Source organism: Epinephelus fuscoguttatus, linkage group LG5 (assembly GCF_011397635.1).
Source record: "Epinephelus fuscoguttatus linkage group LG5, E.fuscoguttatus.final_Chr_v1".
Lineage (NCBI taxonomy): Eukaryota > Metazoa > Chordata > Actinopteri > Perciformes > Serranidae > Epinephelus > Epinephelus fuscoguttatus.
Genome location: NC_064756.1, coordinates 538937 through 559964, shown reverse-complemented (window position 1 = coordinate 559964; position 21028 = coordinate 538937). Strand labels below are relative to the sequence as shown.

Sequence of the window (21028 nt, the reverse complement as noted above, 5' to 3'; positions counted from 1 at the left end):
TCAGGGTTAACACGCTCAGAGTGTCCCTCATCTCAGGGTTAACAGATTCAGAGTTTCCGTAATCTCAGGGTTAACACGATCAGAGTCTACGTCATCTCAGGGTTAACATATTCAGAGTGTCCCTCATCTCAGGGTTAACACGCTCAGAGTGTCCCTCATCTCAGGGTTAACACGCTCAGAGTTTCCCTCATCTCAGGGTTAACACACTCAGAGTTTCCCTCATCTCAGGGTTAACATATTCAGAGTTTCCCTCATCTCAGGGTTAACATATTCAGAGTGTCCCTCATCTCAGGGTTAACACATTCAGAGTTTCCCTCATCTCAGGGTTAACATATTCAGAGTTTCCCTCATCTCAGGGTTAACATATTCAGAGTGTCCCTCATCTCAGGGTTAACACACTCAGAGTGTCCCTCATCTCAGGGTTAACATATTCAGAGTGTCCCTCATCTCAGGGTTAACACATTCAGAGTGTCCCTCATCTCAGGGTTAACACATTCAGAGTTTCCCTCATCTCAGGGTTAACACATTCAGAGTTTCCCTCATCTCAGGGTTAACATATTCAGAGTGTCCCTCATCTCAGGGTTAACACACTCAGAGTGTCCCTCATCTCAGGGTTAACACATTCAGAGTTTCCCTCATCTCAGGGTTAACACATTCAGAGTTTCCCTCATCTCAGGGTTAACACATTCAGAGTTTCCCTCATCTCAGGGTTAACACATTCAGAGTTTCCCTCATCTCAGGGTTAACACGCTCAGAGTGTCCCTCATCTCAGGGTTAACATATTCAGAGTGTCCCTCATCTCAGGGTTAACATATTCAGAGTTTCCCTCATCTCAGGGTTAACACATTCAGAGTTTCCCTCATCTCAGGGTTAACACACTCAGAGTGTCCCTCATCTCAGGGTTAACACATTCAGAGTTTCCCTCATCTCAGGGTTAACATATTCAGAGTGTCCCTCATCTCAGGGTTAACACATTCAGAGTGTCCCTCATCTCAGGGTTAACACATTCAGAGTTTCCCTCATCTCAGGGTTAACACGCTCAGAGTGTCCCTCATCTCAGGGTTAACACACTCAGAGTTTCCCTCATCTCAGGGTTAACACACTCAGAGTGTCCCTCATCTCAGGGTTAACAAACTCAGAGTGTCCCTCATCTCAGGGTAAACAAATTCAGAGAGTCACTCATCTCAGGGTTAACACACTCAGAGTGTCCCTCATCTCAGGGTTAACACACTCAGAGTGTCCCTCATCTCAGGGTTAACATATTCAGAGTGTCCCTCATCTCAGGGTTAACACGCTCAGAGTGTCCCTCATCTCAGGGTTAACACGCTCAGAGTGTCCCTCATCTCAGGGTTAACATATTCAGAGTTTCCCTCATCTCAGGGTTAACACACTCAGAGTTTTCACTAAACCCTCTTTATGGAATACCCCCACATCTGGAAGACATGTTTTCTTTAGAAATTGTGAGTTTTATTAAATTTAAATTCTCAAAAAAAAATTAAGGAAAAAAGATTTTTGGGAAAAAAAATACTTAAAATAAAAAAATTGCCAAAACTTTTAAAGAAATATAAAAATCACTAAATATTAAATCAAATGACAAAAAAAATTGCCAAACTGAATATATATATATATATACTGTTATATATATATATATATATATATATATATATATATATATACAATATCTATATATACAATATATATATATATATATATATATATATATATATATATATATATATATATATATACATATACATATATATATATATATATATATATATATATATATATATATATATATATATATATATATATATACATATATATACAGTATATATATATATATATATATATATATCAGTCTGTATTGAAACAGCGCCCCCAGTGGAGGAGCAGAGGAACTGCACCTGCAGTGACTGAGGTCAGAGCTTCTGAACCACGTGACTGAAACTGATTTAGTCTGCAGAGGCCCCCCACCCCCCACAGAGCGCCACCTGGTGGACACACTGAGCCACTGCAACACCAAAACTACGCAAGGACCATGACCATGCCCTGACCAAGGCCCAGGACCAGGACCAGGACCTGACCAAGGCCCAGGACCAGGACCAGGACCTGACCAAGGCCCAGGATAATGACCAGGACCAGGACCAGGACCTGACCAAGGCCCAGGATCATGACCAGGACCTGGACCAAGGCCCAGGATCATGACCAGGACCAGGACCAGGACCTGACCAAGGCCCAGGATCATGACCAGGACCTGGACCAAGGCCCAGGATCATGACCAGGACCAGGACCAGGACCTGACCAAGGCCCAGGATCATGACCAGGACCTGACCAAGGCCGAGGAACAGGCCCAACCGCTCAGGACCAGGACCATGAACAGGCCAAGGACCAGGACCAGGACCAGGACCTGGACCAAGGCCCAGGAACAGGCCCAGTTTTGTGAACAAAAACAAAGACATGTCGTCCATCTTCAAAATGAAACTTTATTAAGTGAACACGATTCGTTCAGGTGAAGCTGCACACGGTGCAGACACACCTGTCAACACCTCCAAAGCTTCTGATTCAAAAGACCTTCATCTCATTACATTACACTGAGGAGGAGGAGGAAGAGGAGGAGGAAGAGGAGGAGATCAGATCTGAGATCAGACTCTGAGCTGGAATGTGAAGAAGACACAGATTTTGGTTTGAGTGAAACTCTGCTGCAGGTCGGACTCTGACCCCCCCGCTGCCCCTCCCCCTCATGTCCCACTGATAAGGTGTAATCAGAGGGGGCGGGGCTAAAACACAGGTAAACAGAGAAAGGCACGTGTATGGCTTGTTTACTGGCAGAGAGACTGTGAGAAGGTCGGCGGCAACGACACCTTAAATCAACAGACAACAGGAGGACGGGGGTCTATGGGGGCGGGGTTTGGCCATTGTGTGTGTGTGTGTGTGTGTGCAGGTCAGGCTGCAGATGGCTGTCAGAGTTCAGGAATGTTCCGGTGGGTTCAGGTCGGGACGACAATGTCATCGTACTTTGAGCCGCTCGCCCAGGTGGTCCCGCCCCCTTCTGGTGAGGTCACTACATGCCCATCCTGATGCTCTGGATGATCTGGAAGATGGCTGCAAAGATCCAGAGACACGAGTCAGACGCAGATAAGTCCGACTGTTGGACTCTGTCTGAGCACGCTCAGATAAGCTCCGTCCACACACATCCTGTTTCTATTATATCGATTTGTGTTTGAGTGAAAAGTCAAAATGACTCCAGAGAGCAGAGCGACTTTATCATGACGATAAGACTCAGCTGCAACACAGATCACAGCTCGGACATTTGTTTACTGTTAGATGTTTATATTTATGTTTATTCATAACTACGTTTAGTGTTTTATATATTTATGTTTATATTTATTCATCACTGTGTTCAGTGTTTTATATATTTGTTTATATTTATTCATCACTGTGTTCAGTGTTTTATATATTTATGTTTATATTTATTCATCACTGTGTTCAGTGTTTTATATATTTGTTTATATTTATTCATCACTGTGTTCAGTGTTTTATATATTTGTTTATATTTATTCATCACTGTGTTCAGTGTTTTATATATTTATGTTTATATTTATTTATATATATTTATTTTATTGTTTTATATATTTAACAAATCAAAAAATCTTAATAAATTGACTAAATTAAAACCTTTATACAAATTATTTATATTAATTATAATAATGGTTGACAGATGATAAATTATCATATTTATAAAATTAAATCACTGATTGTTTCTTTATGAATTTATTTAACACTGTGTGATGAAGAGGAGGAGGAAGACTCACCTGATCCACAGACAACAAAGATGAAGAGCGCGAGCAGCCAGGGACCCACACCTTTGTCCTCAGTGATGTTCCTCTGCACGCACACACACACACACACACACACACACACACACACACACTGTAATTATAATAACAATAATCAATCAGGAGTTCCTGTGATGTCATCACATTCTTCATCTCCACTCTGCGTCACAACAGTTGATTAACTGTTTGTTAATCTGATCCAATCAAACTGATTGATCTGTCTGATCAGAAGAGACAGTCATCAGTACAAAGTTTGATCACCATCATCATCATCATCATCATCATGACTCTGACTGAGGACTTCCTGTTGGACATCATGGACCCAGAGACACATTGATCAATAAAGAAATCAGTGATCGATCACTCTATTGATCAGCTTCCTGTCAAACGATGACATCATCAAATAGATTTAAATATAAATAATCAATCATGTAGTGAAGTGATGAAACAGGACTTCCTGTTGTCCCTGAAAACCGTCAACTGGGACCGGACTGGGTTCACACTGAGACAGGACCGGCCCCAGTCTGGACTGGTGTCCTAACACCAGTCTGGTCCCAGTCCATAGGCTGGTCTCCAGTCTGGTCCCAGTCCACAGGCTGGACCTGGTCTGACCTGGTCCTGGTCCACAGGCAGGACTGAGCAGCTGTTGTTAAACTCACCGTTGACTTGGCCACGTTTCCTCTCAGAGTGATGTTCTTGCTGTGTTTCTCGTTCGCCATGCGGATCCTCTGTTTGGCCACCATCTTGTCTTCTTCTTCTTGTTTTGTAGTTTTGATTTTTAATTCAGTTGTAGTTTGTTTGTTTGTTTGTTCTCCTGCTGCTCGGTGTGTCGGTGCTGACGGACTGGGAGCTCCTCTCACTTGTCTACGTACTCAAAAAGACGAAGCCCCGCCCCCTCAGCCCGCCGCTTCCCCTGCAAAGTTACTGCGTGTCAAAATAAAACTTCCGGCACGAGCTTTCAAAATTAAATCTCCTCATGCCAAACGGTGGAAGAAGAACTCAGACATATAAAATATACTTAAAACACTGTTTATTTAAAGTTCTGCTTCAGTAAAACTACAAAAGCGTTAGCGTTAAGATACATACAGAACATACCGTACTCATGAGCATCAACAGGTTCAGCGTCAGCTCTTCATTTGGGTTAATTCAAAATACTATTTAAGTAAAAGTATTGTCAGCAATATGTAACTTACTTAAAGTACCTGCAGGAAAAGTACTCAATGTGCAGAATAATCTAAATGATGTTATTGATGCATTAATGTGTTGATCAGCTCATTTTAATAACTTCATATCCTGCTGAGTAGTTTCATTTACATCATCAATACATCATCACTGATTACTGATTATATTTTGTATCAATAATCTGAATGTGTGAAGGAAGTAAAACTGTCAGAAAAATGCAGCGTAATAATGATGATAATAATGATAATAATAATAATACTTCAGTAAAGTACTTCACATTTTTACTAGAGTAACTGAGTAAATGTATTTTCATCACTGAATATTTGACACTACATTCCACCGTGCTTTTACTTTTAAAACGGAAGTCACGTCACTCCGCTCTGTGAGAGCTTGACGCAGCTGTTGAACTTTAAACGAAAATAAAATCTAACTTTTTCTTGTTTATTGAAAATATCGCGTGTTGTTTGCGATGAGACGCAACAGTCTGCGTCACAATAAAATAACAAAACCTTTTTAAAATGTTTTTCTGTGACGTGTTCGAGAAGAGAGCGGCCTGTATGCTGATGTGGCACTGAGAGTCCCGCCTACCTCGGACGCATTTCCGGGAAACGGCTTTTCTTCTTCCGGCACGCGTAAACATGGCGCCCATCATGCCGCTGCTAGCAGGTGGGCAATTTTATTTTTTATAAAACTCTGTTGTTGTGATTTTGAAATGTTTACCGACATATTAACGAACAATCGATTACCGACCGACGGTCAGAGGTCAGACAGTCGGCTGTCATTCGTTTCCGGTCTTTTAGATTAAAGAAATATGCCGCCAAACTCGGTGTAAAATCTGGCGTGTTTTTGTTGATGTGTTTTAGCAGAGTCGTGTACGTCCTAAAGGAAAAATTGAGACTTTTTTGAATCAACAGAGTCTTGTGAATAATTCGACACAAATAAAACCCACAAGTAACAAAGCAGCAAGATAATTCATCCTTATAAGCTGATGATAGTGTCCGCTCTGCGCCTGTCTCAGGAGAGGAGAAAGAAGTGATGAGCTAATATAAACAGTGAAAAGCCGCTCGAGTTATGGCTGTTTGAAACATCATATTGACGCCGAATTAAAGAGTCGGATTGGTTGATACAGGAAATGTCTCCAGATTCATTTTATGTGACAGGCTGCTCAGTCTGTAAACATGGATACTACAATTTAGATCATTTCCTTATTGGGTTAGGCCGACCTGTTAGCAGCCAGTGACGGTGAGAGAATATATATGACACCAAACTCTAAACTGTTCTAGGTCTGTCTGGTCCTTTGGAATAAATGTTAAACCAAAGTCAGTGTGAAATCTGGTGTGTTTTAGTTGATCTGTTTGACTTGAATCAGCAGAGCCGTCTGTTAGCTGCAGTGAGTCTCCGCCTGTCAGTGTCAGTCTCTCACTGTAGCAGAAATAAAGTGTGTGTGTTTCATCTGAGCCGAATTAAACAGTGAAACACATGTGTTCAGAAGCCGTTCACCGCGTGACTGTACGTGGAAGAGTTATGGTTGTAAACACGAACAATTTAACATTCATGAGATTTCTTAATGAGGTTTGGCCTTCATTTTGTAAATCAGAGACAGAAGCAGTGTCCTGACGGAGTGTAAAGTTCCTGTTTGGGGTTGTTTCTGCCTTATGACGTGCAGCTTCAGTCTGCGGCTGCGCTCTGTGTGTGTCACAGTTGATCCAGTCGATATCTGATAATCAGTATATTGATGATGAGACTTTGAGCTGATATAAACCTGACTCATGTTTCAGTGCGTGGATCTGATGGCACGTCTCTGCTCTGTGGTCCTCCATCATGTCAGCCGCACTCAGCCTTCACCAGGTAACCATAGAAACGCTCCGACACCTCCATGGAGTTATTGTATTGATTGATATATCTATTGGTATTAACCAGGTGTGTGTGTGTGTGTGTGTGTGTGTGTGTGTGTGTCTCTCTCTCTCAGGGACCCGCGGCCCAGCAGGTGTGTCACCTTCAGCAGAGATGGCACACTGTTCGGATGGTGCAACGGACACAAGTAGGCCTAACTACACAACAATTAATTAACAATTAACTATTATGAACAACAACAACAACAACGACAATGATAATAATAATAATAATACTAATAATATGTCAGATGATAAACTTAAAGGATCAGTTCACCAGACATCAGAAGAGATCAGTCAGTTCTAATGTCTGTCTGTCTGTCTGTCTGTCTGTCTGTCTCTCAGTGTCTCTGTGGTCAAATCTTCAGATGGCTCCATCGTGTCGACCTTTGACCTCCCGAAGACGTCTCTGCTGGACTTCTCTCCTCTCAACAATGTTCTGGTCACCTGGCAACCATACAGCAGTAAGACTCTAGAGGACACGAGAGGACAGGAGACAGAGGACAGGAGACAGACTCAGATTTATCTTTTATAGTGAAACTGAAGTTACAGTAACTTCCTGTTTACGTAGCTGACTGCTCCTGATTGGACGGTGCAACAGATGTGTCCTAGCAACAGACTGACACATCAGGGACATCCTTACTGAGACGTGTGTGTGTGTGTGTGTGTGTGTGTGTGTGTGTGTGTGTGTGCGCGCGCGCGCGCGTGTGTGTAGAGGCTCAGGACAGCTCTCAGGGTGAAGCGAACCTCCAGCTGTGGGATGTTCAGAGCAGTCAGCTGATCAAAGCTCTGTATCAGAAGAAGGTGGAGTCATGGTGAGGACACACACACACACGCACACACACACACACACACACACACACACACACACACACCTCATACTGCAGCTCTGCACTCTGATTGGCTGCAGGTGTCCCAGCTGGTCGGACGACGAGAAGATCTCAGTGAGGAGCGTTAACAACGAGCTGCACTTCTACGAGAACAATGACTTCAGTAAGTAGACACAGCCCAGCCCTCTCCCAGGTCGTAGACAGAGGTCAGTTCTCTCCCAGGTCATAGACAGAGCCCAGGTGACACTGTGTCTCTGTCCTCAGGTATGATCTCTAACAAGCTGCACATGCAGAAGGTGTCGGACTTCGTGTTGTCACCTGGAGGTCAGCCCAGTAAGGTGAGGAGTCGCCGTCCTGCACCAGCACAGAGACACAGTTGTAGGTTCAGACCTGATCCTGGTCCTGTTTGTCCCCCGCAGGTCTCCGTCTACGTCCCGGGCAGTAAAGGAGCGCCCTCGTTTGTGCGTCTGTACCAGTACCCGGTGTTGGGAGGTCCCACTGCCGCGCTCGCCAACAAGAGCTTCTTCAAGGCCGACAGAGTCAGCATGCAGTGGAACAAGAAAGGTAGGAGAGTCCTGGAGGTCATGGAGGTCCTGGAGGTCCTGGAGTTCCTGGATTATGTTTAATGTCCTGTTTGTATGAATCTCATTAACAATGAGTCGTTCTCTCAGCTTCTGCAGTTCTGGTGACGGCGAGCACTGAGGTGGATAAAACCGGAGCGTCGTATTATGGAGAGCAGACGCTTCATTACCTCGCTGTGAACGGAGAGACGGCTCTGGTCCAACTGCGTCAGTAGTGTGATTACTCTCATCATATAGTACTCTGTATCCAGAGTACTCTCTGGGTACTCCGTGTAGTAACACTACTCCTGTGTATTTATCTAATTATAATCTGTCTGTGTGAACGCAGCGAAGAATGGTCCGATCTACGACGTGGCGTGGAGTCCAAACTCGACAGAGTTCTGCGTGGTGTATGGCTTCATGCCGGCCAAGGCCACCGTCTACAACCTCAAGTGTGACCCCGTGTTCGACTTTGGAACCGGACCACGAAATGCTGCCTACTACAGGTGAGTACACACCTGTCCTGTGCTCAGAGGAGACATCGGAGCTGCATGTCTCCTGATGTCCACCAGAGGTCAGGACCAGGTTCTGGTTTTTGTTTGAGATCTAAGAGTTGTTGAGGACGAACAGGGGGGCTGATACGATCTCTGAACCCATCAGCTATCATCTGACAACGATTTAGGTTGTCGTTAGCTTTGTTAGCCGGTCGTAGACCTCTTCATTAAACTCCGTCCCCTGATGGGACTGTACATTGAAGACAGCCTTGACCCGGACCTCGGGCGAGTCGTGGTCAGACCGGTAGCTGATGTGTTTAGAGACAAGCTTTCACCTTCTTCATGATGAACCAGGTGGTTCCAGACACCTGACTATGTCCTGGTTTCAGTCCTCAAGGTCACATTCTGGTCCTGGCCGGCTTCGGGAACCTGCGGGGTCAGATGGAGGTCTGGGACGTGAAGAAGTACAAACAGGTGAAGAAGAACAGCAGCAACACAAACACAAACATCACCAGGAAGTGATGTTGAGTCGTCTGAAAACAGAACATAGAACTCTGAGAGGCCCGGCAGTGGAGCCCTGTGGAACACCACACTCACCAACAGTTACTTTAACCATAGAACCACACAGGGCTCAGCGAGAGGTGCTGATTGGTCAGATCAAACGCTCCGCTGAAACACAAACAAAACATTGTTCAGAGTTCTCGTTTCCTCCAGTTCAGCTCCTCAGAAATCTTCGACTGATGTTTGGTCACTGACGGTGTAAACTGCACATCAACAGGTACACTGAGTCAGCGATGTGTTCAGGTACACTGAGTCAGCGATGTGTTCAGGTACACTCGAGTCAGCGATGTGTTCAGGTACACTCGAGTCAGTGATGTGTTCAGGTACACTCGAGTCAGTGATGTGTTCAGGTACACTTGAGTCAGCGATGTGTTCAGGTACACTCGAGTCAGCGATGTGTTCAGGTACACTTGAGTCAGCGATGTGTTCAGGTACACTGAGTCAGCGATGTGTTCAGGTACACTGAGTCAGCGATGTGTTTGGGTGCAGATCTCCTGGTTTCAATACTGCCTCCGTCCTCCTTAGTCTCTCCCGTCTCTGTCCTCCTTAGTCTCTCCCGTCTCCGTCCTCTTCTGTCTCCTCTGTCTCCGTCCTCCTTAGTCTCTCCCGTCTCTGTCCTCCTTAGTCTCTCCCGTCTCCGTCCTCTTCTGTCTCCTCTGTCTCCGTCCTCCTTAGTCTCTCCCGTCTCTGTCCTCCTTAGTCTCTCCCGTCCCCGTCCTCTTCAGTCTCTCCTGTCTCCGTCCACCCAGGTGTCCAAACCTCAGGCGCCAGACGCCACACATTTCTCCTGGTGTCCTGATGGTGAACACGTTGTCACGGCGACGTGTTCTCCGCGGCTGCGGGTCAGTAACGGTTACAAGATCTGGCACTACACCGGCTCCGTGCTGCACAAGTGGGACGTGGCCGCTGGTACGGAGCTGTGGGAGGTCCGCTGGCAGGCGTTCCCTGAGGGCAGCTTCCCAGAGCGTGCCATCAAATACCAGGCAGCACCCAGCGAGCTGGGGACCACACAGGCCCCGCCCACACAGGCGTACCGCCCACCTGCACTGAGACACCTACCGGCCACGCCCAGCGCCAAACTGGTGAGGAAACAGGTTTATACAGTCCGTCAGAGTCAGGATGATGAGGATAATGATGGTGGTGATGATGATGGTGATGATGTCACCCTGTGATGTCAGCACGAGGAGGAGCCTCCTCAGAACCAGCGCCCAGCAGAGAAGAGTCTGTCTAAATCAGCTCTGAAGAACCAGAAGAAACGAGAAGCCAAGAAAGCCGCCAAACAGGTGACCTGCTGTCGGCCAATCACACGCCTCCACAGTCACAGTCACATGATGATCAATCGTGATGTTGATTATAACTCTGCAGGAGGCCAAGGCTGAACCTGAACCTCCATCTGACCCGGCCCCCGTCAGCAACAGCCAATCAGAGCTGGGCAGCGGCGACCCGGAGACTGACAAGAAGATCAAGAACTTAAAGAAGGTGAGTGTGCTGTGATTGGTCAGAGTGTGCTGTGATTGGTCAGAGTGTGCTGTGATTGGTCAGAGTGTTCTGTGATTGGTCAGAGTGTGCTGTGATTGGTCAGAGTGTGCTGTGATTGGTCAGAGTGTGCTGTGATTGGTCAGAGTGTGCTGTGATTGGTCAGAGTGTTCTGTGATTGGTCAGAGTGTTCTGTGATTGGTCAGAGTGTGCTGTGATTGGTCAGAGTGTGCTGTGATTGGTCAGAGTGGCTGTGATTGGTCAGAGTGACTGTGATTGGTCAGAGTGGCTGTGATTGGTCAGAGTGACTGTGATTGGTCAGAGTGGCTGTGATTGGTCAGAGTGACTGTGATTGGTCAGAGTGGCTGTGATTGGTCAGAGTGACTGTGATTGGTCAGAGTGTGCTGTGATTGGTCGGAGTGGCTGTGATTGGTCAGAGTGTGCTGTGATTGGTCAGAGTGGCTGTGATTGGTTAGAGTGTGCTGTGATTGGTCAGAGTGTTCTGTGATTGGTCAGAGTGTGCTGTGATTGGTCAGAGTGTTCTGTGATTGGTCAGAGTGTGCTGTGATTGGTCAGAGTGGCTGTGATTGGTCAGAGTGTTCTGTGATTGGTCAGAGTGTGCTGTGATTGGTCGGAGTGGCTGTGATTGGTCAGAGTGTGCTGTGATTGGTCAGAGTGGCTGTGATTGGTCAGAGTGTGCTGTGATTGGTCAGAGTGACTGTGATTGGTCAGAGTGTGCTGTGATTGGTCAGAGTGTTCTGTGACTGGTCAGAGTGTGCTGTGATTGGTCAGAGTGGCTGTGATTGGTCAGAGTGACTGTGATTGGTCAGAGTGGCTGTGATTGGTCAGAGTGTGCTGTGATTGGTCAGAGTGTGCTGTGATTGGTCAGAGTGACTGTGATTGGTCAGAGTGTACTGTGATTGGTCAGAGTGGCTGTGATTGGTCAGAGTGTACTGTGATTGGTCAGAGTGACTGTGATTGGTCAGAGTGACTGTGATTGGTCAGAGTGTGCTGTGATTGGTCAGAGTGTTCTGTGATTGGTCAGAGTGTGCTGTGATTGGTCAGAGTGTGCTGTGACTGGTCAGAGTGTGCTGTGACTGGTCAGAGTGGCTGTGATTTGTCAGAGTGTACTGTGATTGGTCAGAGTGGCTGTGATTGGTCAGAGTGGCTGTGATTGGTCAGAGTGGCTGTGATTGGTCAGAGTGACTGTGATTGGTCAGAGTGTTCTGTGATTGGTCAGAGTGTGCTGTGATTGGTCAGAGTGGCTGTGATTGGTCAGAGTGGCTGTGATTGGTCAGAGTGTGCTGTGATTGGTCAGAGTGGCTGTGATTGGTCAGAGTGTACTGTGATTGGTCAGAGTGGCTGTGATTGGTCAGAGTGACTGTGATTGGTCAGAGTGGCTGTGATTGGTCAGAGTGGCTGTGATTGGTCAGAGTGTACTGTGATTGGTCAGAGTGGCTGTGATTGGTCAGAGTGTACTGTGATTGGTCAGAGTGGCTGTGATTGGTCAGAGTGTACTGTGATTGGTCAGAGTGGCTGTGATTGGTCAGAGTGACTGTGATTGGTCAGAGTGTACTGTGATTGGTCAGAGTGGCTGTGATTGGTCAGAGTGACTGTGATTGGTCAGAGTGTGCTGTGATTGGTCAGAGTGGCTGTGATTGGTCAGAGTGGCTGTGATTGGTCAGAGTGTACTGTGATTGGTCAGAGTGGCTGTGATTGGTCAGAGTGTGCTGTGATTGGTCAGAGTGACTGTGATTGGTCAGAGTGTTCTGTGATTGGTCAGAGTGTGCTGTGATTGGTCAGAGTGACTGTGATTGGTCAGAGTGTTCTGTGATTGGTCAGAGTGTGCTGTGATTGGTCAGAGTGTTCTGTGATTGGTCAGAGTGTGCTGTGATTGGTCAGAGTGTTCTGTGATTGGTCAGAGTGTGCTGTGATTGGTCAGAGTGTGCTGTGATTGGTCAGAGTGTTCTGTGATTGGTCAGAGTGACTGTGATTGGTCAGAGTGACTGTGATTGGTCAGAGTGTGCTGTGATTGGTCAGAGTGACTGTGATTGGTCAGAGTGTGCTGTGATTGGTCAGAGTGACTGTGATTGGTCAGAGTGACTGTGATTGGTCAGAGTGTGCTGTGATTGGTCAGAGTGACTGTGATTGGTCAGAGTGTGCTGTGATTGGTCAGAGTGTTCTGTGATTGGTCAGAGTGACTGTGATTGGTCAGAGTGTTCTGTGATTGGTCAGAGTGACTGATTGGTCAGAGTGTTCTGTGATTGGTCAGAGTGTTCTGTGATTGGTCAGAGTGACTGTGATTGGTCAGAGTGTGCTGTGATTGGTCAGAGTGACTGTGATTGGTCAGAGTGTGCTGTGATTGGTCAGAGTGTTCTGTGATTGGTCAGAGTGACTGATTGGTCAGAGTGTTCTGTGATTGGTCAGAGTGACTGTGATTGGTCAGAGTGACTGTGATTGGTCAGAGTGTGCTGTGATTGGTCAGAGTGACTGTGATTGGTCAGAGTGTGCTGTGATTGGTCAGAGTGTCATGTGATTGGTCAGAGTGTGCTGTGATTGGTCAGAGTGTACTGTGATTGGTCAGAGTGTACTGTGATTGGTCAGTGTCCTGTTATGCGTTTATGTTTTTCAGAAACTGAAGGCGATCGAAGAGCTGAAGGATCAGCAGGCGTCTGGAAAAGTTCTGCAGAAGAACCAGGTGATGTCATAGATTATTGATCAGTGACAGGTGCTGATCAGGTTTGTGTGTGTGTGTGTGCGTGTGTGTGTGTTTGTGTGTGTTTGTGTGTTTTTATGTGACACAGTTTTGTGTGTGACGCAGGTGTCCTTGTTTTTTTCAGCTGGAGAAGGTGCAGAAGGAGGAGCAGCTGCTGAAGGAGCTGCAGGAGTTGCAGATCGGACAGTAGGCGGCACCGGAGGAGCTACAGGCCACGACCCCACACTCCACCACACATGCACACACACGGGCTTGGTCAGGGGGTGGGGCTTGAAGTGAGGAGGTGTGATTGACATGATGACTGACACCTCCACATGTTGTGATTTGATTGGTTCAGGTTCATTTGAAAGCATTTACTCATTGGTGTGTGTGTGTGTGTGTGTGTGTGTGTGTGTGTGTGTGTGTGTGTGTGTGTGAGAGAAGCCCTGTTGCTATGCAACATGTGTACAGATGTTGAAGCCTCTGACAGTGTTCTTTCAGAATAAAAGCCTCAGCTGTGACACTTCCTGGATCAAACTGTGTGTCGGCTCTTCTTCTCATGAGATGTTCAGGGACCTCAGGAACTCTGACAGCTGTCTGTGAACAATAACACAGCTCAAATATAAAATCACATTTCTATCAGATGAATAAAGTGACAGGAGGCAGATCGTGTCATGTTGACCAGATGCAAATTAAGTCCATTCCTAGCTGAATGTATCTTAAGCCAAAGTGCTGTTATCCAGTCTGATGGCGGTGGGCACAAAGGAGCGTCTGAATCGTTCAGTCCTGCTCCTGGGTGGGACGAGCTGTGGCTGAAGGAGCTGCCCATCAGACACAGCTCATTGTGCAGAGAAGACAAGGATTGTCTAGATTTTGTCCCTCACCCTCCTCTCAGCTGCTGTCTCCAGACTGTCCAGGACCAGAATTATCATAATTATTATTAATAATAATAACAATAATATATGGGATTTATGTCACATGTTTCAGGATAAAGAAAAGCAGAAACATTGACAGGTAAAATAGTCTTTTATTACTGTAAATGTAAATTTTAAAATGTAAAGAAAACCAGCAGATTTAGTCCTAATAAAATAACCAGTGATTACGTGAATAAAGTTAAAATATTCATTTAATTATTTTTCAATATTTGTGAATGAATGTAATTTATTTTGTCCTTATTGTAAGAGTGAATTTTAAAAAAAAAAATCCTCCGGATACAAAGCGGAAGCAGTTTCCGGTCTCTCTTTGGTCCATCCCGCTGCCAATCAACCTTATCTGCGCTCCTATTGGTCAGTTCTGCCACACGTGGTTTCCACCGTGTGCGCTCGTTCATGTATCTGCTGGTTAAAGAGAGCGGGGCGCGTGCCTGTGTTGTGTCAGTGTGAACAGACGGAGCGGAGGGTTCGTTTGTTTCTCTGAACTCTGATCGGCTTCACATCGATTATCGATCAGTGGTTATTAGTTTGTTTGTTTGTTTGTTTGTTTGTTTGTTGTAGTTTAAACCCTTAATGTAAAAACTACAAACACAGTTTACGGCGGTGACGTAGAGCAGCGTGTGAGAGGAGCAGGAAACACGTGCGCTCACAGCAGCAGAGCTGACAGGTCACAGCGAATACTGACGGTTACTGGTGATACTGGTTTAAGTGACGGGGTCATGAACTGGTGTCTCAGACAGACGGTCTGAGCTGAAGACACGTCACGGACAGGTAACCACCTATGTCTCACACACACACACACACACACCTGCAGCCTGTTCAATCAGTCACGTGTCCTGATCGGTTCCTCCTTCCGGACTGATCAATGAATTGATTATTGATCGCTCCTCCACAGACACCTGCTGGTATTGATCTGATTATTAGTTCGTCCTGATCAGCGTCTGATCGTCTTTATAAAGTCGTATGATCATGTGTGTTCGTCCTCCTCAGAGAGCTGATGGATGAGTCTCCCAGCAGACAGGAGGACGAGGACTTGTCTTCGTCCTCGCCTCACGCAGTGGCGGTAACTCAGTGTGACTCCACCCCCCTGCTTTGGAGGGTGGAGGACCTGCGGTCGGTGAGGTCTCAGGGCCTGGTGGGGGCGCTGCTGGGTTCGCTGCCCCGGACGCCCCGACAGAACACTCGACTGGGCCGACCGCTGCTGCTGCTGCCAGAGGAGGAGAGACTACTGAGGGAACGCCGCACCGCAGCCGCCGCCGCTGCGCCACCTGCTGCTGACCAGGTCAGGGTAACCACTGATAACCAGATTAACCTTATATATGGCAGCAGAGTGTTTGATGTAGTTCACCCTGAGCACCAGCAGGGGGCGCTGTCAGTTCACCTGTAGGGGCTGTAATTGGCTGCATCTGGACCACAGGTGATTTTGATTTGTTTTTGATAGTGTGAAGGAGGGGTGAAGCTCCGTCTGCAGGTGCAGCAGCACCAGGAGGAGCAGGAGAGGAGTTACCAGGAGCAGAGCATCCTCGCTCTGGAGGACAGGAAGTCAGCACTGCTCCGAGCCATGACCTCATCACACACAGGTGAGAATGACTCACCTGGGCGTCGTCTCTGTGTCTCTGCCGTTCGATCTAACAGTCCTGGTTCTGGTCCTCTCAGAGTCTGGATCTGGGGCTGCAGACGAGGCCCTGCGGGGCCGCCTGGAGGGCCTGCACCGCAGCTTCACCTTCCCTCGCTCAGCGATGGCGGTCCAGCTGAGCACAGCGAGGGCGGGGCTTTCTTACTGCCCCGAGGCCCGTGCCTTCCTGCAGGCTGACGGGCCAATCAGAGGACAGGACAAGTCATGCTGCACTGCCAGGTACCAGGTGTTCAAAGACCTGAGGGGGCGGGGCTTCTACTTGACCTCAGCGGGGAAGTTTGGAGGAGACTTCCTGGTGTACCCAGGTCAGTGTGGAGCATGAGCATGTGATCATTGAACAGAATCATGTGATGTTACTTTCTGTTCATCACTTGTCTCTCTGGTCTTCTTCAGGTGATCCTCTTCGTTTCCACGCTCACTTCATCGCTGTCTGTCTGTCCCTGGACGAGTGTCTCTGTCTGCTGGACGTCCTTGCCGTGACTCGTCTGGGGTCCAACGTGAAGAAGACTGTTCTGCTCTGCTCTCCGGGGCCGGACGGACGAGTCCTGTACACCTCGTTACAGTGGAGCGGGATGGTTTAGATCTGTGTTTCTCAACGTCAGCCTTGTATACATACATACATACGCCAATCAGCCAAAAAATTTGAACCACTGGTGGCTGAAGTGAGTCGCATTGATCATATTGTTACAGTGCAATGTTCTCTTGGGGAACTTTTGGTCCAGAAATTCATGAGGACGCCACTTGATGCGCTAGACCCACCTGAACACCGCTGCAGATCGAGTATCGCTCCTCACAGCAACAGTACTCCCTGATGCCAGTGGCCCCCAGCAGGACAATGCACCATGCTACACTGCAGAAACTGCTCAGGAATGGTCTGAAGAACGTGTCAGAAAGCTAAAGGCATCAACCTGGCCTCCCAATACCCCAGGTTGAAATCTGAGGCCTCCCTGGATTGGACTTGTCTCTGACACGTCAAGACATGGACACAGGACCTCTGGAAGGTGTCCTGTGGTGTCTGGAACTGGGTGGTTACTTAGCCCACAGTAGTGTTTGGTCGGGTGGAGGGCATCAAGTAGCATCCACATGAATTCCATAACCCAAGATTTCCCAACAGAACATTGCACTGTAACAAGATGATCAATGTTATTCACTTCACCCACCAGTGGTTTTAATGTTTGTAATGTTCATTCATTGTGCTAAATAAGAAAGTCATGTTGTCAGGTTCAGATGACGTACCAATACTATTGTGCGTCCCTGGTCTCAGACCCTCCTTTGATAAGATTTGGTCTCAGAGACCTCTGACTCAAAAGGTATTTGTTGTTCGATCAGAACTCTACAGCTGAGGAGATCACCCTGGAACTACCTCAAGGACCCCTGAGGGTCCCCAGGCCCCTGCTTGAGAACCCCTGATTCAGATAACAGATCAGTTCTGTGGCCTAAGACCTGATCAGGAAGCTGAACCTGAACCTTAGTCCAGTTCAGACCAAAGATTCATGACGAGATGAAACTGTTTTAGAATGTTACAGAGAAAAGTGTCAGCGGTGTAAACTGGACTCAGATTGGTCTGATGATGTCGCCTGATTCTCAGCTGGTCAAACCACCGGCGGCTGGTTCAGGAACAGATGGGGGGACATTTGGTCAGATACTGAACTGGTGGGTGAGTCGTCCATGTTTTTACAGACGTGGGTGGAAACTGTAACTCGACTGATTCATAGAGACAAAAAACATGATGTGATGATTCTAGTTTACAGAAGAAAGTTAAAATTATAAAACTGGTGTCAGTTGTTTTTGTGATTGATTAATAAACTGGTCTGATGTCAGTCTGTCAGTCTGATATTGGTCTGATGTCAGTCTGATGTCAGTCTGTCAGTCTGATATTGGTCTGATGTCAGTCTGATGTCAGTCTGTCAGTCTGATGTCAGTCTGATGTCAGTCTGATGTCAGTCTGTCAGTCTGATGTCAGTCTGTCAGTCTGATGTCACTCTGATGTCACTCTGATGTCAGTCTGATGTCAGCCTGTCAGTCTGATGTCAGTCTGATGTCAGTCTGATGTCAGCCTGTCAGTCTGATGTCAGTCTGATGTCAGTCTGATGTCACTCTGATGTCAGTCTGATGTCAGCCTGTCAGTCTGATGTCAGTCTGATGTCAGTCTGATGTCACTCTGATGTCACTCTGATGTCAGTCTGATGTCAGTCTGATGTCACTCTGATGTCAGTCTGATGTCAGCCTGTCAGTCTGATGTCAGTCTGATGTCACTCTGATGTCAGTCTGATGTCAGCCTGTCAGTCTGATGTCACTCTGATGTCAGTCTGATGTCAGCCTGTCAGTCTGATGTCAGTCTGATGTCAGTCTGATGTCAGTCTGTCAGTCTGATGTCAGTCTGATGTCAGCCTGATGTCAGCCTGTCAGTCTGATGTCAGTCTGATGTCAGTCTGATGTCAGTCTGATGTCAGCCTGTCAGTCTGATGTCAGTCTGTCAGTCTGATGTCACTCTGATGTCAGTCTGATGTCACTCTGATGTCAGTCTGATGTCACTCTGATGTCACTCTGATGTCAGTCTGTCAGTCTGATGTCAGTCTGTTGTCAGTCTGTCAGTCTGATGTCACTCTGATGTCAGTCTGATGTCAGTCTGTCAGTCTGATGTCAGTCTGTTGTCAGTCTGTCAGTCTGATGTCACTCTGATGTCAGTCTGTTGTCAGTCTGTCAGTCTGATGTCACTCTGGTGTCAGTCTGTTGTCAGTCTGATGTCACTCTGATGTCACTCTGATGTCAGTCTGTTAGTCTGATGTCAGTCTGATGTCAGTCTGTCAGTCTGACGTTAGTCTGATGTCAGTCTGATGTCATTCTGTCAGTCTGATGTCATTCTATCAGTCTGATGTCAGTCTGATGTCAGTCTGATGTCATTCTGTCAGTCTGATGTCAGTCTGATGTCATTCTATCAGTCTGATGTCAGTCTGATGTCAGTCTGTCAGTCTGACGTTAGTCTGATGTCAGTCTGATGTCATTCTGTCAGTCTGATGTCATTCTATCAGTCTGATGTCAGTCTGATGTCAGTCTGATGTCAGTCTGTCAGTCTGATGTCAGTCTGATGTCAGTCGGTCAGTCTGATGTCAGTCTGATGTTAGTCTGATGTCAGTCTGTCAGTCTGATGTCAGTCTGGTGTCAGTCTGTCAGTCTGATGTCAGTCTGACGTTAGTCTGATGTCAGTCTGTCAGTCTGATGTCAGTCTGATGTCAGTCTGATGTCAGTCTGATGTCAGTCGGTCAGTCTGTCAGTCTGATGTCAGTCGGTCAGTCTGTCAGTCTGATGTCAGTCTGATGTCAGTCGGTCAGTCTGTCAGTCTGATGTCAGTCTGATGTCAGTCTGACGTTAGTCTGATGTCAGTCTGATGTTAGTCTGATGTCAGTCTGATGTCAGTCTGGTGTCAGTCTGACGTTAGTCTGATGTCAGTCTGGTGTCAGTCTGTTAGTCTGATGTCAGTCTGATGTCAGTCTGTCAGTCTGATGTCAGTCTGATGTCAGTCTGTCAGTCTGATGTCAGTCTGGTGTCAGTCTGACGTTAGTCTGATGTCAGTCTGGTGTCAGTCTGACGTTAGTCTGATGTCAGTCTGATGTCAGTCTGGTGTCAGTCTGACGTTAGTCTGATGTCAGTCTGGTGTCAGTCTGTTAGTCTGATGTCAGTCTGATGTCAGTCTGTCAGTCTGATGTCAGTCTGGTGTCAGTCTGACGTTAGTCTGATGTCAGTCTGGTGTCAGTCTGACGTTAGTCTGATGTCAGTCTGATGTCAGTCTGGTGTCAGTCTGTTAGTCTGATGTCAGTCTGATGTCAGTCTGTCAGTCTGACGTTAGTCTGATGTCAGTCTGTCAGTCTGATGTCAGTCTGTTAGTCTGATGTCAGTTTGATGTCAGTCTGTCAGTCTGATGTCAGTCGGTCAGTCTGTCAGTCTGATGTCAGTCTGATGTTAGTCTGTTGTCATTCAGTCTGATGTGAGTCTGTCAGTCTGATGTCAGTCTGATGTCAGTCTGTCAGTCTGATGTGAGTCTGACGTTAGTCTGATGTCAGTCTGTCAGTCTGATGTCAGTCTATTGTCAGTCAGTCTGATGTCAGTCTGATGTCAGTCAGTCTGATGTCAGTCTGTCAGTCTGATGTCAGTCTGACGTTAGTCTGATGTCAGTCTGATGTCAGTCTGATGTCAGTCAGTCTGATGTCAGTCTGTCAGTCTGATGTCAGTCTGACGTCAGTCTGATGTCAGTCTGATGTCAGTCTGATGTCAGTCAGTCTGATGTCAGTCTGTCAGTCTGATGGCAGTCTGATGGCAGTCTATTGTCAGTCAGTCTGATGTCAGTCTGATGTCAGTCAGTCTGATGTCAGTCTGTCAGTCTGATGTCAGTCTGGTGTCAGTCTGACGTTAGTCTGATGTCAGTCTGATGTCAGTCTGGTGTCAGTCTGACGTTAGTCTGATGTCAGTCTGGTGTCAGTCTGTTAGTCTGATGTCAGTCTGATGTCAGTCTGTCAGTCTGATGTCAGTCTGGTGTCAGTCTGACGTTAGTCTGATGTCAGTCTGGTGTCAGTCTGACGTTAGTCTGATGTCAGTCTGATGTCAGTCTGGTGTCAGTCTGTTAGTCTGATGTCAGTCTGATGTCAGTCTGTCAGTCTGACGTTAGTCTGATGTTAGTCTGATGTCAGTTTGATGTCAGTCTGTCAGTCTGATGTCAGTCGGTCAGTCTGTCAGTCTGATGTCAGTCTGATGTTAGTCTGTTGTCATTCAGTCTGATGTGAGTCTGTCAGTCTGATGTCAGTCTGATGTCAGTCTGTCAGTCTGATGTGAGTCTGACGTTAGTCTGATGTCAGTCTGTCAGTCTGATGTCAGTCTATTGTCAGTCAGTCTGATGTCAGTCTGATGTCAGTCAGTCTGATGTCAGTCTGTCAGTC

General features: G+C 46.8%; 3 protein-coding genes and 1 long non-coding RNA gene across 4 annotated transcripts; 3 read left to right on the top strand and 1 right to left on the bottom strand.

The window, feature by feature from the left end:
* Positions 1-2466: 2466 nt before the first annotated feature.
* serp1 (stress-associated endoplasmic reticulum protein 1) lies at positions 2467-4709 on the bottom strand. Its single transcript, XM_049576035.1, has 3 exons — positions 4499-4709; positions 3816-3888; positions 2467-3105 (listed from the first exon to the last, which is right to left on the bottom strand). Exons 1-3 carry the CDS (start codon positions 4580-4582, stop codon positions 3065-3067), a joined length of 198 nt encoding a protein of 65 aa, XP_049431992.1. The 5' UTR covers positions 4583-4709; the 3' UTR covers positions 2467-3064.
* A 906-nt stretch (positions 4710-5615) lies between these two features.
* On the top strand, positions 5616-14028 carry eif2a (eukaryotic translation initiation factor 2A). Its single transcript, XM_049576010.1, has 16 exons — positions 5616-5687; positions 6800-6869; positions 6991-7062; positions 7259-7377; positions 7629-7728; positions 7824-7906; positions 8008-8081; positions 8163-8307; positions 8415-8531; positions 8653-8809; positions 9187-9271; positions 10108-10440; positions 10537-10641; positions 10724-10837; positions 13467-13532; positions 13675-14028. Exons 1-16 carry the CDS (start codon positions 5660-5662, stop codon positions 13738-13740), a joined length of 1734 nt encoding a protein of 577 aa, XP_049431967.1. The 5' UTR covers positions 5616-5659; the 3' UTR covers positions 13741-14028.
* LOC125888603 (uncharacterized) lies at positions 11007-12826 on the top strand. Its single transcript, XR_007449345.1, has 3 exons — positions 11007-11023; positions 11255-11452; positions 12000-12826. It is a non-coding gene; the product is annotated as an uncharacterized LOC125888603 (long non-coding RNA).
* An 805-nt stretch (positions 14029-14833) lies between the features above and the next one.
* tsen34 (TSEN34 tRNA splicing endonuclease subunit) lies at positions 14834-17874 on the top strand. Its single transcript, XM_049576032.1, has 5 exons — positions 14834-15232; positions 15452-15743; positions 15903-16041; positions 16118-16402; positions 16491-17874. Exons 2-5 carry the CDS (start codon positions 15459-15461, stop codon positions 16676-16678), a joined length of 897 nt encoding a protein of 298 aa, XP_049431989.1. The 5' UTR covers positions 14834-15232; positions 15452-15458; the 3' UTR covers positions 16679-17874.
* The last annotated feature ends 3154 nt before the right edge of the window (positions 17875-21028 follow it).

Excerpts from the sequence above, each read along its gene's own strand:
- tsen34 (XM_049576032.1), top strand. The coding sequence starts at position 15,459 with ATGGATGAGTCTCCCAGCAGACAGGAGGACGAGGACTTGTCTTCGTCC. Across the intron at positions 16,042-16,117 it reads CATGACCTCATCACACACAG|AGTCTGGATCTGGGGCTGCA; the intron begins GTGAGAATGACT and ends TGGTCCTCTCAG. Across the intron at positions 16,403-16,490 it reads AGACTTCCTGGTGTACCCAG|GTGATCCTCTTCGTTTCCAC; the intron begins GTCAGTGTGGAG and ends GGTCTTCTTCAG.
- eif2a (XM_049576010.1), top strand. The coding sequence starts at position 5,660 with ATGGCGCCCATCATGCCGCTGCTAGCAG. Across the intron at positions 7,063-7,258 it reads GGATGGTGCAACGGACACAA|TGTCTCTGTGGTCAAATCTT; the intron begins GTAGGCCTAACT and ends TCTGTCTCTCAG. Across the intron at positions 10,642-10,723 it reads CCAAGAAAGCCGCCAAACAG|GAGGCCAAGGCTGAACCTGA; the intron begins GTGACCTGCTGT and ends ATAACTCTGCAG.
- serp1 (XM_049576035.1), bottom strand. The coding sequence starts at position 4,582 with ATGGTGGCCAAACAGAGGATCCGCATGGCGAACGAGAAACACAGCAAG. Across the intron at positions 3,889-4,498 it reads GAAACGTGGCCAAGTCAACG|AGGAACATCACTGAGGACAA; the intron begins GTGAGTTTAACA and ends GTGTGCGTGCAG. Across the intron at positions 3,106-3,815 it reads CTTTGTTGTCTGTGGATCAG|CCATCTTCCAGATCATCCAG; the intron begins GTGAGTCTTCCT and ends GGATCTTTGCAG.